Source organism: Nipponia nippon, unplaced genomic scaffold (assembly GCF_047370975.1).
Source record: "Nipponia nippon isolate SJK-2023a ecotype South Korea unplaced genomic scaffold, ASM4737097v1 scaffold_5, whole genome shotgun sequence".
Lineage (NCBI taxonomy): Eukaryota > Metazoa > Chordata > Aves > Pelecaniformes > Threskiornithidae > Nipponia > Nipponia nippon.
Window position 1 is genome coordinate 71,301,092 of NW_028262369.1, and position 12,989 is coordinate 71,314,080.

At 37.8% G+C, this 12,989-nt stretch overlaps 1 protein-coding gene across 1 annotated transcript; it reads left to right on the forward strand.

Annotated features, from left to right (window-relative positions):
* Positions 1-4: 4 nt before the first annotated feature.
* On the forward strand, positions 5-11,788 carry MDH1B (malate dehydrogenase 1B). The gene is made up of 10 exons (XM_087731506.1): positions 5-105; positions 547-659; positions 1,611-1,745; positions 1,908-2,050; positions 2,728-3,230; positions 4,316-4,457; positions 5,438-5,601; positions 6,262-6,401; positions 7,132-7,206; positions 8,914-11,788. Exons 1-9 carry the CDS (start codon positions 84-86, stop codon positions 7,204-7,206), a joined length of 1,437 nt encoding a protein of 478 aa, XP_087587632.1. The 5' UTR covers positions 5-83; the 3' UTR covers positions 8,914-11,788.
* Positions 11,789-12,989: the final 1,201 nt, after the last annotated feature.

A 12,989-nucleotide genomic window follows, 5' to 3' on the forward strand; every position in this document is an offset into this window, starting at 1 on the left:
GGCGCGGGCCGAGGGACAAACGGCCGCGGCGCGCGGCGCGTTGCTGCGCAACGCCGAGGCGACCGTTGGAGGGTGCCGCGCGCATGGCCAAGTTGGTGCTGGCAGGTGAGGCGGCGGGCGCGGGCGCGGGCGGCAGCCTCAGCCTCAGCCCGGAGCGGCCGCCCCTCTCTGCGGCTGCCTAATTTTTCGCTCTTCTAGTCTCTCTGGAGAGCGGAGTCTGTAGGGCACGCTGCCTCCGCTGTTCCCCAGTCAGCCTCCTCCCCTTCTTACTCCGTCGGTGAGGCTTCTGCCTCTTTCTGCTGCTGCTCCCCGCGGGGTGGCCTCCTCAGTCCCTTAAATGCTGGCTGAAGAGACTGTTTCACCTCCAAAATTATCCTTTCTTTGCTGGCTCATATGCTTGTCCTGTTACTTTCTGGGAACTCAGGGGGTGCTGGTTACAGAAGAGTCTTTTTGAATTGGAACAATTAAAGAACGTTTGGCCTGTTAAGCCCTTATTGGTCAATGTCACAAAATCTTCCATTTGCAGTGTTGTCACTGTGTTCACAGGTAAGGCAAACTGCCCTTACTATGCCAAAGCCGAGCTCCTGGCTGACTATCTCCAGGCTAACTTGCCAGACTTCAGGGTTCACAAGATCCCTCAGCACCCTGACAAATGGGAGGTAAGGGATGGTGAGTCAAGTCGTTGGTAGATGCCCCAGTGCTCTACAAAGCAAGGAATGTGCTTATCTGTAGTATGCCTCTTCTTGTCCTTTATTAGCGTTTTGATATGTGGGTAGAGGTGCTGTGAGAGCCAGCCAGAGGAAAGCTAAAGCTTTGAATGTTGTGAGAGACTGGCATTCTCGTGGGTCTTACCACAGAAGGTGGGCACAAAATGAGGGCCAGCCTCAAGCTGTGTTTTGTCAGTAAGAAGTTAAAGTTTATTAGGTTTTTATTATGTATAAATGGCTGCTCAGCCTGTAAATCTTTTGCGAACTGTGATTGCATATGCCTTCAGAGTTGTTACTTGTCAAGAACATTTCTGGCATTCAAAGGCTTTGAATTACAATGGAAATATGAAATTAAATCTCATATATTTGTTTGCAATGTGGATGGGCCTTTCTGACCACTTTTGCTGTAGATGTGTTGCCATGTCTACACTGTAGTTCCTATAAGGAACTGAAAAAAATTGCAGTATTTCTTCATGAGATAGATACGATGTTTACCTCGTGTCTTATGCTTGACACTTCAGCCAAGTAACTCAAACAGTTAAGGGAATAGCAATTAACCTCTGCAGCTTGCTTACCTTCTGCAGCTAAATAGGGATCCTCAGATTACTCGCTGCTTCGCAACATGGCTATCTTTAGTACCGCTAAGCTAATTGAGCAAAATTACAGCAGTAAAATCAAGCAGAAGTAAGACCTGTTGCTCTTTTGCTGAGGTATCACAGTGTATCCCCATGCTTTGCGTTGTGTTATTCCCCCGTTTTGCACACACTGGCATGTGAGTACATTGTGAAGCACTTTGTAATTATGTATTGAGAGGAAATAATAAGAATGTTTATAGGTGTAACATTTAAGTGTTATCACATGTGAAAAAGTATTAAAACCTTTTGGCGGGAATGTTTACGTTAGCAGTGGCTTCATGACATTTGTGAAATGAATGGCTGGGAACACAGACAGTCTCCTATCATTTGGAGAGAACTGTTGGACCGTGGAGGGAAGGGTCTGCTTCTGGGAGGAGTTAATGATTTTCTGGAATATGCTCAGGTAATGACCTGCCTTTAATACTGTAAACCCATATTTTACATTTTCTTATAACATTGTTGTTCTTTATTCCTCCTACAAATGTAAAATAAAGCTATCCTTTCTAACGTTACCTTGCTGTGTTTGGGTTCTCATTTGATTAGAGATGACCCTTTTTGTTCTTAGCATTATTATGGCATCACCTCAATGATGTTGAGTGAGGAAATGCTAGATGTTGCTGAGGAGAACCTGCAGGCGCATATTGAAATTGAAAAAGAACAGGAAGAGATTAAAAGTCTTATCAAGCCTTTGCAGATCTGGATCACCAGGTGAGAGTAAAAGGAATATCTATGAAGTTTCACTGAGCTTCAGAAGAATGCATTTTTTCTGTCATGTATAACAGATATAACTGTCTGAAGTTATACATGAATCCCTGTAATTTGCTGATTTGAATTAAGTTCTGCGCCCCTCACTATGAGCATTCAGTATATAATTTAGAAATTATTTCTACTTTTGTTACATTTTGCACCAGTCTAAGTGAGGGATCTGAACAGGCAACATTTAGACCTCAGACCACCTTAGGGAAAAGCAAGTATTTACAAAATAAGCTAGGAATTTTGTAATGCAACTATCTTGCATTAAATGTTTTTGGAAATATTTAAATAAGTAAAGAGTCTCTTGCAGTTCTAGCTTTAGAAATTTCTGCATTTCTGGTAGTCCTAACAGAGTACCTTAAAAAAATTGTGGTTCTTTAAAGACACCAATTTTTAAGTGACAGTATCCTGAAATGTATAGGATGGAAAAACCTTCAAATGAAAGGAGAACCCAACTGTTTTAATTTTTAACCCGTTAAAATGACAGAAACAGCAATAAAGGATCCAAGCTAATGGTCTGTTTAAACATAATGAAATACAAAAGAAAGATCTTTGTGTTTGTTTACGTAATACTTCCAAACAAGCAGTGGTTAGTGGTTAACTATAATTTTTCTATATCCTTCTCTTATCAGTGCATCAACTTCAATCTGTTATCAGCTGATCCCTCTGTTGGCCAGTGGAGAAGTGTTTGGGATGACCACAGAAATCAGTATCCATTTGCTTGACACTGTCCAGTTTAAGGACGTTCTTTGCGGTATTGTAATGGAAGCTGAAGACATGGCGTTCCCACTCCTCCGCAGTATTTCAGAGCATACGGAAATCGATGAGGCTTTTATTCAAGCCGATATTATCATTGTTCTTGATGATGTCCTCTTAAACCGTGAAGTCCAATCCCTTGAGAACTACATCAGAGAAGTGAGTGAGATCTGTCAAGTGTATGCTCCCCTGATTGAAAAGAATGCCAAGAGCGGGGTCAGAGTAATTTCATCAGGAAAAACCTTTGTAAACCTTAAGGCAATGATGATTATGACATATGGACAGTCCATTAAGCCTGAAAATGTCATTGCTGTTGCGACATCCTGGGAAAGTGCAGCTAAAGCCACGCTGGCCAGGAAGCTGAATATGAATGCAGCAGGTGAATATTTATGTGTTCTGGTAGCATTTGGGGAATTCAGTGGATGGGCACCGTCGAGAGTACATATTTCATTGCAGAACACTGCTGATGTGCATGCAGAAATGCAAGCACAGCAGTGCACCTACTGAATTGCACGGCTGTGCAGAATGCCAGGGTGTGACTAGCAGGCACTACCATTCTCTGTTGCTTACTGCTATCTGGATCTGTGCTTGATCCTATGAATGTCAATTGTTTTGTTAACTCTTGGATGCAGCCCTGCCATTCTGGTGTGTATTTCATGCTGGAAATATACTAAGGAGGACTGAGCTGTGTTGCAGATCAGGAGCTAGGACTTCAGGATTGCATTTGCACTCTGCAGCGCATTGTTATTTTGGAGACACACAAGCTAGCTGTGAATAAACACAACAACATACTGCTGTGCAGATGAGAGTATAGTAGAGCTGTGTTGTAGTATTATATCCGGTTAATTAGCTTGCTTTCTCAGGTCAATTGTTATAGCTTGGTTATATTTGCATATCTGCATTGCATAGCAAAGGTGTGCTCCAACAGCCTGCTCAGCATCAGGATTCTTTCAATGTTGCAGGGGTAGGAACTGGTTATCAATGACAAGTCTAGATATTTTGGAGCCTAATAAAATAGAAAAGTAACTTAATAGGCTGAATAACCTATCAGCAGGTTGTCTGAGAAATTCCTTTTGCATCCAAGCAGGTAGATTTTTTTTTAAATGATTTTTTACTGTTAGGCATTCTGTATTTGTGTGTACAGGATTTAAAAGGAACATTGCTGTATGTTTGCAGTATGATTTGTTTTGTTTTTTAACAGCTAAGTATTTACTAGGTTTTGTCTATTATGTACAATAACATGATATAAATTAAAGTTCCTTTTTCAGCTTGTGATGAGGTTTCATAAGTTATGGAGAACCTTGTTGCATTTTTCAGATCAAATAATTTCTCCTATCAAGGCAGGACACTGAATTGAAGAATAATTCATCTTGAAAGGGTCTTCTGAAGGTCACCTAGTCCAGCCTACATTGTGAAAGTATTTGTCTGTCTCTTCATTAATCTATGTATTTTCCTCTGTTACAGGAGTTAAAGATGTGATTGTTTGGGGCAATATTACTGGCTGTAACTACATCGATTTGTCACATGCAAAACTTTATGGATATGACTGTGCTATTTGGGGCCCAGCTAATTTTCCACGTCCTTTGTTGAATATGATTTATGATAGGTACAGTACAGATTTGGTTTTTTAAAGTAAAACTAAATAACTGCTTTTAATCCATGTTTATCTGAGCTGTGTAATAAACATCAAGAAAGGTTTTTGTTTTCAATATTTGTCTTTACTGACTAGCACTGTACATAAAGGACTTCAAGTTGAAGTACTGAGTCTGCAAAAGAAGTTGAGTAGTTCCTAGTGCTGTACATAGTTCTGACTCTCCTGCCAACTTTGTTTATAACTGGTTTTTCCTACATATGAAATGTGTTTCTTTTCTATCGTGTCATGAGCACCCTACAAGAAGTAATGAAAGTCCAGATAGTGACTTAGATGTCTAGTATGCAGAAAGAAACTTTGAAATAATATTAAACACACATCTGCATCTTGACATACCTGAATTCCATTGAACATACGGCCTGATCATACTAATGTTGTCAGTTTCCCAAAACAGACAATTCATTTGTTAACCTATGTAAAAAGGTTACCTGGCAGCTAGATAGCTTCTTGTGGAAAGAGAAGTAGCAGAGAAAGGATGGGTGGAGCGAGAGGGCAGATGTGACACGCACTCAAGCCTGGCTATGTGGAGCTCCCACTCTGGTCTGAACCTAGCATTTACTGGATGGCAGACATTTCTTTTATTCTATACTTGTGCTATGCCTAGCACAGGGGGATTATGGTTCATGGCTGGGTTCTTACGTAAGACTACTGCTACTACTACTACTACTACTACTACTGCTACTAGAGGTTATGACTTGAGTAAATGACCTAACTTTCATAGATAAGTAGTGCTTGTTGTTAGCTTTTGAGCCACTTTTTGTTAGACCCTATTTTTTTCTGTCGTTAAGTGCCTTGCCTTCAGCAGTGAAGTTTGAATAAGTTTCAACTATTTTCTTCCCTCAGGTTTAGTTCTTCTTTCCTCTAGAAAACTACTCTTCCTGCAGTCATCTTAGTTTTTTCTTCCTTCTTTTTTTTCCCCCCTTTTTTGTTGGTAGTGAATGGATCCATTCAGAATTTCTATCTGCACAGAGTTCACTGAGTTCCCGGGTCTCTCATTGTGTAGGAATGTTACCTGCTCATGCGGTAGCCACTGTACTGAAATACTGGTATCATGGCTCTCCTCCTGGGGAGATCATTTCTGTGGGAATACCCACTAAAGGTAAATCTACTTTTGCTTCACATATTCTCTTGTAGCTTTCCCCAGTACATATAATGTTATTTTTTTAATCAAGATTTTTAATTTAATAAAAACTTGTAAAACAAATCATGATATAGTGGGAGGCTGAGAGTTTGTTTCAGCATAAGAACCTCCAGATCTAAGCAGTTTTGCTCTCCAGAGCTTGTAATTTGATACTCACTTCTTACAAACATCTCTTAGGTTAATATTGTCTTGCTGCAGATTGTCTCCTAGTCTTTTAGTTTAAATGCTTTTTTGGTGTATGTGTTTTGTGCAAGGACTCTTTATATTTCTTAGAGCCTAAGCTATAAAAGCTTGTTCTTCTTGTGTAGTTATGTGGACCAATAAATGGAACGTTTCACAACAGCCATTTAATCCTTGTATGAAATAAAAAATTTAATTTTCCCCCTTTTTAAGATGTAAAATTGTTACATCTACATCTAACTAAAATACAAAGTTACAGTAAAAGGGGAACTCTTTAGTCTTTGAACTGTACATTGAAAAAGGCAGCCTCCTTAGTCTCTACTAAGATCTTACAGTTACAGACTTTTGCAAGTTTGTAGGACTTAATCTTGACACTGGTTAGGATGTGTTTTTTAATCAGAAATAATATGTTTGGGTCATTTTTTCCCTCTTCTTCAGGTCAATTTTGTGTTCCTGAAGGGATTGTCTTCTCTATGCCAGTGAGGTTCCAGAATGGTAACTGGGAAGTCATGACAGAATTAGAAATTAATGAAAAGACCCAAGAAGTTCTGGGACACTTAGCCCATGAGCTGATTCAGGTGATGATTCTTCTATCTAATAGTGTGCCCATTCTGCCACCTATGGGTATGCTGCAATATCACTTTGAATACTGAGACCTTTAATCCAAGTGTTAGATGTACAAACTGCACACATGCACTTATGCATGATAAATACCAGGTATCTATAAGTGTAAGGTAGTATTTATATATTGAAATGAACAGACGACTGTTCTGTTGCCCAAAAAAGGAGATGATAAAATAAGTTTACCTATGTAAGTGTAGAATTTGCACCCCCGAGTTCTGCAGGCTTTGTGCAAAACAGAAATATTTGCTTTAATTTAATGTTCCTACATTCTATGCTGCTGATGTTAATTTTACTCGTGTGATATTCACAGTAGTTCTATGCCAGGAGACATATCTTGGGATCCTTATGGCTGTCACTCTGCATGAATGAAGGCCAGATTTTACTAGAATTAGGGATTTTTCAGAAAATACAGAATCAGTGAGTAGTAATTGCATCATTAACTTCTTGTCACTTAGTGAGACAAAAATAATTTAATTTGACTAATTATTAAAATACTAAAAAGACTGGCCCCAGACTCTACATTCCAGCTTCAATCAGATCTTGTGATCTTCAGTCATACTAGTTACACATACGGATTATTTTAATTTAACATATTTTAAGTTTATGCTAGAAATTACAGTGGATGAAAAGAATGGGTGATACTAAAACTGCTTTAACTGCCTTTTTTTTTTTTTTCCCATTCAGGAAAAGCTCATTGCACTAAAGGAAATAAAGGAAATGCATCCGTATGGAGCTGATAAAAACACTAGTAAAAAATAGGTGGGTTTTTCTTCCCATAAAAGATGAGATCAACTTTTAAGTGAGAAATTAAGTAATGGATTCTTATTTTATGTCCCTTTCATTTAAAATGAATATAAAATCCTTCAGGAAGGAACAAAAATAACAAGTGCTTATCCAATGTATCCTGACCATGCCTGGGGCATGGTGATAGGAAGGGCAAGCCTGCATGGTAGCAACCTTGTTTTGATAAGTTTCTATTGTGTCATTCACAAACCATTAATATAAAAGCTGAGCATAAATAATACATCTAGCATGACACATTTTATCTTAGGTTATTAGTAAATATAAAATCTTTTTAACCCAAGTAACTATTATTAGAAAAGCACTTTCACCATATGTCCTACTGTATGTTTTTGAAGCTATTATTTACTATATTTTACTATTCTTTACTATCTAGAAATACAGAGAAAAAAATACTGTAAATTGGAACTAAAACTTCTCATTTTTCTGTTTGTTACAGTACCAAACAGTTAATTCAATATCTTTAGTCTATAAGCCAGTCAGAAGAAGAAAAAGTTGACACCCCCAAAGACAGTAGGCTAAAAAAAGAGATATTCCTACTTACTGTAGAGAAGGCAATCTTGGTAAGTGGCAGCCACATCTGCCACTTCTTCCAATTACAATAGATGAAAGATCTTTAGAAGTACCTACATTATAAATTATTAAGCCATTTCACTTTGTTTGTTAATGACATACCAAGTTTATCATGACTTAATTTTTTTAAATGCACAATGATTTGAAAAATTTCAACTAAAAATCTATAGAACAACTCCAATATCCCTTCCTAATATTTAGGAGCATGTGGGAAGGCTACAGGCTACATGATACAGCCACGGCAAAACTCTCCTGAATCCACAATCTACTTTTTCCGTGCAGAATAAAACCCACACATCTTCTCCCAGCTCTTTCTGTTCTGCTTTTCCTACCTGTTTTGCTTTTCAAGTTCTCTGTCCTCTTAAGATTATACAAAGGAAAGAAGAATCATTCATCAAAATAGGAACAGATGAACTTTAAAGTGTGTTTTATTGTTGTTTTCTCACTTTTCCCCTATTCTCAGGTTCCCAAATCCCTGCACTTTCCCAATATTCTAGCCGTTTCTTTCTACTTCTAGGTCCTACAGGACTTTTCCCTAGTTAGTTTTCTTTCTCCCTTCCTTCAAATTCTTTCCAGTACTTTTATATCAGCACTTACCGTACTATGAGCTGTTCTTCTGCATTAAGGGCAGGCTGAAGAATGGGGAAACTATTTGGAGCTTGATGCCCAGGGTCTTTAGTGAGCACATAAGCCTTTTGGTTATCCATGCTTGTTTCTCAGGAAAGGACTACAGACGCAGTAAGATTTTCTTGATAAATGCAGAGCTTAATTATTCCACTAATCATGACCTTGATTAACCCAGACAGGAGATTCCATTCCCAGTTAGGCAGGAGTGTCCTTTCCTGTCTGCTCGCTACTTGTATGGCACTGCTTTTCTGTAGAGCTGTCCCATTCTTGTGGCTGCTTTAAACACTAAGCAGAGGGCCTTTCCACTGCTAGCAGCTAACTGCTTCATTGTGGCCTACTCTTGTGACGTTAGTATCACGTGCCGTGCTATTCAAGGATTACCTGAGTGTCCTGCTTATCTCCTTGCATGTGTAAATATTTTAGGAGGTTGGCAAAAATATGTACTGTTCTTGCTTTTTTTTACAGAGGTGGAAACCTTGCCTACTGGCTCGCTTTAGCCAGAGTTGTCTGGAGCAGAAAATGCTGAAAATTCCCATACGGTAACAGTGTTTCCATTGCTCAAAAGAGAGAACTACAAAGAAAGGCTAAATATTGTCATAGCTTTTACGGTATCTTCCTCATCAAAAACCTGGTAATCTGTAGGCAGAAAAATATTTCAAAACCAGTGTGAATATAACATTCTTAAACTGGAGACCAAAGCAAAATTCCTACTGACTTTAACGAGTCTAGGATTTCATTTACATCCAACAACTTATTTCTTCAGACCAATAAACTGTTTCAAAAACATATTTTAATGTCTAAAACATTCATATTAAGACAATTTTGAGCAAGAATGTCACACATAGAGTAGCAGTTTTATAACTCCAAGTTCTTGTTTCAGAGGTAATGGAACACAGTACTTGTGTAAGAATGTATCTTCTCAGGCAAAATTGATTTTTTAACGCAAAAATTTAACTGCATGCATCTCCTTAGTGACAAGATCATTTTTGTCTCCGTGTTTTTTATTTATTTCATGAGTTTCATAGGGACTACTCATATGTTTTAAGTCAAACACAATTAATTAAGTCTTTGTCTAAACAGGGTTGTTGAGGAACTACTTTCACTTGCATGTCTTGGGTGTCTTAAAAGATGGAGACTGTGTTAAATGAAATATTATTGTACTTGCTAATTTTTTATCAGATGTGAGTGCTTAAAGCAAAATAAAAGGTTTCCTGTTCTTTGAATCAGATACATACATTTGGAATAAATTAATTATTTCTGTTGAAGTGAAGGTTCAAACTCTGAACAGGAGTAGACGACTTCTTCCATGAGGAAACCAAGAGGAGTTTATTTGTTATTTATCAGCTGATGTGGACAGAATGAGGAGGGTTGTCTCACTGGTATTAGAAAGAGGAGCTCAGAAAGCTGGGGTATCACAAGGGAGATGGAAGAGTGTAGTTTCATATGTGAAATGTATATGGGAGAAGCAACATTTAGAGGAACTGAGATATCACTGTTACAAGTGTCTTCATGGAAGAGCTCACGTGGGAGCTGTGGAGATAGGTATTGTAAAAAGTCTTCAAGAAAGTGGTTAGGAATCATTCATTTCATGAGGAAGTGGTCTCCAGGGAATTAGTTTCTAGTAGTGTATGCACAGAAAATTGGCTGAGTCTCTGAGGAGCATCTGGAGGCAGATTTCTCAGGAGAGCATAGCAGGGAAGGATGCTACCAGTAGTCTTTACAAACTACCTGGTTTGTTCCGTAACTCCTTCTCCAAGACAGGAGAGGAAAAGTTAGCTTCTCTAATGTGTATTTGTGTTTGGTTTTTTCTACATGGAATATGATTTGGCAGTCTTTTACTCTTTGAAATTTTTTGTTCTACCTGTTGAAATAGTAGTTCCAACAGACTGCAATTCAAGCACCAACACTGCACAGCTGTTAATGAGAAGGAAATTAACTGTTTCTGCAGGCTTATCAGTCTTCTGAGTCACTACCTGAAGACCACAAGCAAAGAATTTCTTCTCAGAGGTTGGGAGGAGAATGACAAAACAAATGTCTTGGATGTCTCTTGTATCCTAAGTTATTCTAATTACATTTGCCTAGTGGTCTGCAGGGAAATTCAGGTCTTTCCTCATGAAAGCATAATAGAATGGAAACTAAAGTTTCTTTTCCTAGCTTTTGCTTAGGAGAGAAAGAAAGAATAAAAGTTGTAGGAAAGCTAAAATATGATAACTTATTCAAAGTTTGTTACAGTTGTAACACTGTGATAGACTTAGTCATCACTAAGTTTGGGTTTTCTATAAGTAATAAGTAATTTCTGATACACATTTTCTCACAAGTTACTGAGTAATGCTATGTATGCAGGATATTCATAGCATTGATGAGTCCTACTACCTGGGTGTTAGAGTAACTGTGGAAAAACTTATGAAAAAAGTCTTTAAGATAAATGTATGTGTCTTACGAATGTTATATATATTCTGCATAAACCCTAGCATTTGGGTGTACTGAAGAGTGTATAAGCTTTCTGGTTGGTCTGAACAATTCTAGGAAGTTACCACTAGGACTTACTATTTTTCCTCTTTGTGTAGTTGCACCAACTGTTTGTTACAGCACACTGTGCTTTCTGCATTATTGTGCCAGCTTCCACCTCATTTTCAGTCTCTATAGCAACACTGTTTCTCAGCAACTGGGAGATGCTTAGTAAAGACCCCTCAATTTAGAACTATTGCATTCCAACCATAAGAAAAAAATGCTTTGAAACAAAGATCAAAGAAATTTTATCTTTAATAATTCAGGATCTTTATTACTAATTAATTAGTGTTCTCTGTTTTGACTGCTTAGACAATTACCTGATACTTTGATCTGAGCCTTTGCCAGGCATTTGTTGTGAACAGCATTCATTTAAAAGCAAAACCTTTAGAACTGTGTCTTGAAGTCAGCTTTTAAGTGCTATAAAACTACTGGACTTCTCTGGCGGTGTTGTCCAACTTCTGGGCCTTTAGTAAGTAGCTGAGAGAAAGGTAAGCACCATTACTGTATTTAAGAAGAGACAATGATTTTGGCCTTTGAACACTACATAGTATGTTTTCAGCCTTCACAAGAAGCAAAAGCAACTGTAGTTTATTTTATACATATTTAAAATGTTGATCATTTGTTGTTTGATTTCAAAAGAAGGAAGGCCTCTGTGATCAAGTCAATTGATCTGTCAGGAGATTTCTGCCTTACTTGTTCTGGTTTGTCTTTCTCTGTACTTTAACTTAATTATGTAACATGTTTAAAAATGCATTTTATTTGCTAAAATACATATTCTGAGAACCTGTATAGGCAAATGAAATACATAAAAGTAATCAAACACGTTACTTTTCTTGCACATTCCAGTAGGATTCAAGAATAAGGCTGCTCTTGTTCTGCACATAACAATATTAATGGGATCGGAGTTTATAATTGTAAAAATTAATTTCCTGTACTTTTGTAATTAATTTTAAAATACTTTTTTGCTTTGTGGAAGTGTTTTTAATTATTAATAAAGGGCATGTGTAGCTGAAATACAACACACTGACTGAAATAGTGTATCAATGACCAGAGTTAGTTCAGATTTGATGTTTTGGCAGGCAGATGCTGCTTCTACTTTCATATGGTCTTCATTGTAAAGTAGATGTGCTAACACTGAAGTAGATCCTGTTCATTTTGCCCTAGCACTCCTATTGCAGTCAAGATCTGGAGTCTCCATAGAGTTTTGTGTATAAAAATGTAGTCTGTACATAGGTTAATAATGCCTTTCATAACTTTTTGGAGGGAGGGTTCATGGGTATGATGTTATGATGTTACACAATGACAGCCAGTTTGGTAAAACACATAAACACATATTTAACTTTGGGACCATGAATACCCTAGTACAAGAGTATAGTGTGCTTATCCATATGGGTAATTTAAAGGTTAGACACTGTACTGGATAGAGAGCTTGTCATCTTACAGTAAGTATCAAGTACTAACAGATTATGCATGCTGTATAACTCAGTGACGTCAGTGGATCTGTTCTTAGTTGAGTGAGCAAATTCTAATGACTGAGTTCTAATTAAAGTGAGGGGGGTTTTTGTGTATTTTTGCATTCATCCTCTTGCTTTATTTTGTATACCTTTGGTGGAGAGAAAAAAAGGAGGAAAACATGAGGCAAGCTGTGTGGTTTTAAGTCTATCTTTTAGGTTGCTACATGTAGCTTTCACTAAACACTTATGTTTAATTCATTGCTTAGAATCTTCTGATTTCATTGATTTCCCTACATTGACCTTTCTGTCAAGCTATTGGAGGCGTATACTGCTGCACCCATTTCAGGAGTAATTGTATAAGCAAATTTACATGCCTGTGTAAATGTTGGGCAGAACTGCAGTCTTGCAGAACCCAGGGTGAGTCCAAGCTCTAAACCTTAGTAAGGAAGAAAACAGAAGAATAGTGGAAAAGAAACAGTGGTATTCCTTTCAAAGAAAGACTTCAATAAAAACTGTGGCATTGTAGTCTTTAATGAAGAAGTTATTAAAGCAAATCTTTATCCCATAATTTTAAAT

Bases quoted from the DNA above. Each gene is read 5' to 3' on its own strand.
- MDH1B (XM_087731506.1), top strand. From the start codon at position 84: ATGGCCAAGTTGGTGCTGGCAG. The intron at 660-1,610 runs GTAAGGGATGGT...TGTTTACGTTAG, and splicing joins AGCACCCTGACAAATGGGAG to CAGTGGCTTCATGACATTTG. The intron at 5,602-6,261 runs GTAAATCTACTT...CCTCTTCTTCAG, and splicing joins TGTGGGAATACCCACTAAAG to GTCAATTTTGTGTTCCTGAA.